Genomic DNA, 6,000 nt, shown 5'->3' on the forward strand with positions numbered 1-6,000 from the left:
CAAAGTTCACTGGGAGAGAGGAAAATTATGTGAGTGGGGGAGAAGTGATGAGGTGGAGGAGGTAAGGGAAAATGGGTAAATATATACAGGCATACCCCGGTTTAAGGACACTCACTTTAAGTACACTCGCGAGTAAGTACACCTAGCTCAATAGGCAAACGGCAGCTCGCGCATGCGCCTGTCTGCACGTCCTGAACAGCAATACTGTCTCCCTACCTGTACCATAGCTGTGCGCAAGCGGGGAGACTATAGAGGCTGTTACACATGCGTTATTTACATCAGTTATGAACGTATATGACGATTGCAGTACAGTACATGCATCGATAAGTGGGGAAAAGGTAGTGCTTCACTTTAAGTACATTTTCGCTTTACATACATGCTCCGGTCCCATTGCGTATGTTAATGCGGGGTATGCCTGTATATATATATATATATATATATATATCAAAAAATCAATAGATGATACCGTTCTGTGGCTAACGAAATGCTTTTATTTGTGCGAGCTTTCGAGATACACTGATCTCTTCTTCCGGCGATGTTGCAATGAATGAAGCAAGCAAAAGGTATACTTAAAACCAGTGTCTCTTGGAATGTAGATGATATCGCTGTCTAGTTGTGCCTGTTTTTTCAGTAAATCCTTTAGCTTCATTTGAGTGCGGTACAATGTGGTATCTTCCATATTTTCATGTAGAAGTATCAGTACCGTGTTAGCCGAGCTTCAATAATCAAAAAATAAATAGATGATACCGTTCTGTGGCTAACGAAATGCTTTTATTTGTGCGAGCTTTCGAGATACACTGATCTCTTCTTCCGTGTATGTGTATATATATATGCAGTGGTCGACAAATCACCAAAAAATCTACTCGACGAACAAAAAAATCTACTCGCCACCTAGTACCACACGTGTGCTGCTTGGGCCAATAGGAGCTCGCCACGATGTTAAATCCACTCGCCCGGGGCGTGCAAATGTATAGGTTTGTCGAACACTGTATATATGTATGTATGTATGTATGTATGTGTATATATATATATGTATATATATATATATATATATATATATATATATGTGTATATATGTGTGTATATATGTATATATATATACACACACACACACACACATACATACATACATACATACATACATACATACATACACACATATACACACACATATGTGGGAACTAGTTGTGTAACATTTTTCTCTTCTGTTGCAGTACTTTCCATATAAGAATATGAAGAAGACGTAGTTGAAAGATTTAGTTGGTTCCGATCTGTTTAAATCTCCAGCCTCAGGATTCACCGACCGCAAACAGGAAGTTGGCTTCACAACAGGAAGTCTGCTGTTTTTGAAACAGGAAGTCCGAGGATGTATTTCCGGCAGTTGTTATATTTCCAATACTTTAATATTATAGTTGAAGCAAAAAAAAAAAAAACAACGAGTTTAGAACACGGGGATGTAATTTTTAAAGAGGTGAAGAAGAAATAATTAAAGGCCTTAAGTGTGGTGTGCCTCTCACTAAAATAACCATCATCGGCAACAAAAACTGTTCAGAATTCACATCATGCAGTCGTCTGGTCTCTCAGTGACATGCTTCTGAGAATCAATCAGTGAAAAAGCACTTGGTTATTTAACACCAACCCGAACTACCATTTGGTTTATAATTCAGGATGCGCTCAATGGCTTTTTTTTAAAATACGTAGGCCCAACTGGCTTACACCAATAACATGAAATCTAACTTGCATATTACTTATTAAGGGCTCATACCTAAGGGGATAGAAGGGTCCTGGATCGATCCAACAGTGGCGGAGAACAAGGATGAGTTTTTCATCCGTTGTACGAGAAATTCACCAATGGTGGCCATTTTGAAACGTCAAGTTTCAGAGACTATTTCTCCTGAAGACTTGTGGACGATTCCACGGAGCCGCGTGGGGAGAAAAGGGGGAAAGAAAAGACAATTTCTATATATAAATATATATATATATATATATAAAAAATAATTGGATTTAGTCATTTGTACTAAACCTTTATTTTCATCAATTCAGAATATTGGCTCTTTCAACCTAATTTTTACGAATGATATGTTTTGAAGGCGACGAAGTCTTTGCCTTTCCTACCAGTGTGTACAAGCGAGGCAGGACTTTGAGAGAATAAGGGGTTTCAAACATTAGTGTGTGACGAAGGCCAAATACCCATACTGGGCACCATGTGGAAAAATCATTTCAGAAAGCAGATCTCTTCCATTTGACTTTTATTGACGGTGGGAACGTTTTTCAGGGAGAAATGTATACATTTTCCAGACGTCCACGGTAAATAGGGATACTGCTGTCTTGGACGGATTTCGCTGCGCCTCGAAGACGGAAAGATTATAAGGGCTAGGCTGAAAGGGACGAGGCTCACCCAAACTCTATCCACTTCTGGGCTCATTAAAGATGGAGGCCACCAATGCACTGGAGCCTCCAAAGTGACCAATTGGTGAACTTTAAAAGGGCATTGCTTGTTGGGGGCAAGTTTGTAAACTCATGAAACCTTCCCCCTTTGAAAATGAACATGGTGCCTTGTATAGTGATGTGGAGTATCTGTACATTTCCAACAGAGGTCAAAGTGTGGTGTTCCATTTCCTTTTTGAAGTAAATTTGGATTAATTTAAAAATACCCCGTCCCTTTCTGATCTTAGAATATAATGTGAGAAATCGCCCACAGTACCAGTACTTTTTGAGGTACTTGGACCTGCTCCCACAACTCATTCCTCTTAGGGATAATAGAACGTAAGTGTTACAGTAGCCAATGTCTGAAATGTTACGTTGATGATGTCCATCTGACCACCGGTAATACCCAACAAGATTCTGATATATCAACCCTACCAGGGCCTCAGGAAGTAGTGGCTACATCATGGGGTTTAAGACCATTTTTGTCGGGGAGATCGCGTTCTGTGCTCCTGCGGAGGCATGTTGAATCCCTGCCCTGCATAGCTGACACTCTAATTTTGGTGCCTTGCCCAAGGAGAGCAGACATTGGGATGGGAGCCGAATAATTATTTTGGTTTTTGATCCTCTGCGCCAGTGTTATTTAACTTTTTTTTTTTTTTGGTTAAAGAACCCTATAATTATATGGTGAATTGTAAGGAACCCCAACCCTCTCTAATAGCGCGTCTGAGATCAGATGCATTGTAAGGAACCCCAACCCTCTCTAATAGCGCGCCTGAGATCAGATGCATTGTACGGAACCCTAACCCCCTCTAATAGCGCGTCTGAGATCAGATGCATTGTAAGGAACCCCAACCCTCTCTAATAGCGTGTCTGAGATCAGATGCATTGTAAGGAACCCCAACCCTCTCTAATAGCGCGTCTGAGATCAGATGCATTGTAAGGAACCCCAACCCTCTCTAATAGCGCGTCTGAGATCAGATGCATTGTAATGAACCCCAACCCTCTCTAATAGCGTGTCTGAGATCTGATGCATTGTAGGTTCTTCTGTATCTGGTACAATTTTCAAATTACCTGAAAACTGCAGGGAACCTGATAAGGATGCTTTAAGAACCTAAGGGTTCCTAGGAACCCCCCAGTTGAAAAACACTGCTCTAAGCAAAAGATGCTTTGGAAATGTCTTGCCATACTCACCACCGCTTTATAATGCAGTATGTGAATCTTCGGTGGGGGGGGAGGGGGCGTGGGATATCACCCAATTGTTTGTCCCCCATCATGCAGAACCCCCAAATCTTGGTTCCATATTGAAGCACAGCACAAATCCTACTTTTTGTAACAGGGGTAACCCATCTCCCAGGGTGCATGAACGCGAGCCTATTGCTTTCTTCCATCGATAACGACAATCCTTTAACTGTTTGTATAGTCATAAACCCAAGGGCTCCAGTCTCCAAGCTAAAGAGAGGGCTAATGGTGTTATCTCGGTAAATTACCCGCTTCACTGCCAGAGGGGCCTTTTATTTGTAAAAAAAAAAAACATTTTCTGGCGTGGGAAGGTTGAACCGGACTCCCTTTGGCAGTGAAAGGGTTGACGCAGCGATCTATGCTGCTATTTTTATTTTTGTATTTATTTCTTCTGTCATGGGGAGTTGAACCGTAGTCCTGTTTTCTTCCTTTCCACTGGGTGGCCATTTTGAATTTATTTTGATACACGGGTAGACAGGTAAATCATGGCGAGTAAAATAAAACAGTGACACAACCCCCCTCCACTGTACAGCACAGCTATAGAACATGTATGTGTACATTCACATGTCTGAGGCAGATCCACCAACCTTCCTTATCCCATTATGGCACAGCCTAGAATGCAACCACTGCAGCAAAGGATTCTGGGTAATGACATACATGCACTTTTTGCTTCCTATTCCCTGTAACATAGATCCCTATAAGCGTATGCCTGCTGTTTTACACAGCGTTTACACACCGCCTGGGTTACAGAAGATCAAATAATGTTCCAAATAGAATAAAATACTGTTTTTAAGGTATGGATATATTTATATATTAAAGTACAGCTGCATGTAAAAGTTGATCACTCGACTTCAAATCCCCAATGTGGATATTATCTTCAACGATATTATCTATCTTCATTCAACGGAACAATAATTTCAAGCAACAGATTGTAGGCTTAAAATGTAAAAGATGCTAATAGATTTTCCAATGAATTAAAGATTTTGTAAACAAAAAAAAATGAGGCATTGTAATAATATTACTATTATCAACAATATATTCAGAGATCCTTTTTTTCTGATAATAACAAAAAGGGGTTTGATTATACTTTTCTCTGGTTCTACACTAATTCTGATTTCATTTATCTAAAGATATTAAAGGTTCAATCTTTTGAAATTCAATTGTTCATTTGTGAGAAATGTATTGTATAAACATCTCAACATCTGCTGACTGCCAACCAGTTGTAGGTAGGTGTAAGGTTCGTCCACTCCGTGGGTGCGATTTGCTCTCCCAGAAGCCTTTGCTTTTCCCGTCTCTCCAAAACATGCAAGCAGCAGGCTGTATTTAACATGACATTTATTGAGTAATTCCTCGTGTCGTGAAGATGCTCCATGTCAGGGTTTTAGTTCTGTACCCACCACCTGCTCTGCATCGTTCCAGTTAAATGAATTGATGTCGAACCGAACAACATGTTTTGTGTATACTGCTCCCTGACCCGTGAATATCTAACCCACTTTATTTTAGGGTGACCAGACGTCCCGGTTTAGCCGTGACGGTTTCGTTTGTTTGTCCTCTGTCCCGAAATGTTTGTTTTTTTGCCATTTACGCATGCGTGACGTTTGTTACGTTTTGTCCCTGGAAAAATATAGTCGCCATACTTTATTTGCCATCATACGTGATATTGTCACGTACAGGAAGGACGTCTACAAAAGGAGACACATTAACACAATCTCAAAGAACAACAGAACTGTGATTTTGCAGGTATGGTCCATTCGGATCGAACATACCAAGAACCTTTTTGCCAAAAGGGGGTTACTTGTACAATTGCTGTTTTTTTTTTTTTTGCTTTTATTTTTCTATTACTGCGACTTTGAGAATATTGACATTTTATTATCAATATACAAATGGGCTGCAGTTAAAAAAAAATAGTCCACATTGTGGTTTCCACAAAATAATAATTAGGGTAGGAGAAAGTGTCAAAAATTAAGAGTGAATTACTTGAGTTTGGGGAAATTAACACGTTTCTAACACGGAAAAGATTCCTGATCTCATCAGTAACATACATTTTTTTTTAATTGGTTTGTATTATATCTGCAGATTATCGTGAAATTCACATTTATATTTGGGACTTTATAATGTATAAATAAATCTGACCTTCCCTAGTCGTACACGGCTATCGACTTGTCTTATTTTGCAGAATCTCAGAATGTCTTGTTTATTTTGTTTTCAATGGAAATAAGAACAATGTCTTTGAAGTGCGTGAAGATGGCGTGAATCAAAGTGTCAGCTCGACGTATAACCTTTGGCAGGCCATGTTATCTCCCTGTGTCTCGGATGTCAAAATTAGATCATGAG

At 39.8% G+C, this 6,000-nt stretch overlaps 1 protein-coding gene across 1 annotated transcript in view; it reads left to right on the forward strand.

Moving 5' to 3' along the window:
- CIB2 (calcium and integrin binding family member 2) overlaps positions 1-5,793 on the forward strand; it is a 75,921-nt gene extending 70,128 nt beyond the window's left edge. Inside the window, exon 6 of the mRNA XM_075576089.1 lies at positions 1,215-5,793. Coding sequence (XP_075432204.1) covers positions 1,215-1,236 — 22 coding nt within the window. The 3' untranslated portion in view covers positions 1,237-5,793. The remainder of the gene's footprint in view (positions 1-1,214) is intronic.
- Positions 5,794-6,000: the final 207 nt, after the last annotated feature.

This window comes from Ascaphus truei, chromosome 18 (assembly GCF_040206685.1).
Source record: "Ascaphus truei isolate aAscTru1 chromosome 18, aAscTru1.hap1, whole genome shotgun sequence".
Classification (NCBI taxonomy): Eukaryota; Metazoa; Chordata; class Amphibia; order Anura; family Ascaphidae; genus Ascaphus; species Ascaphus truei.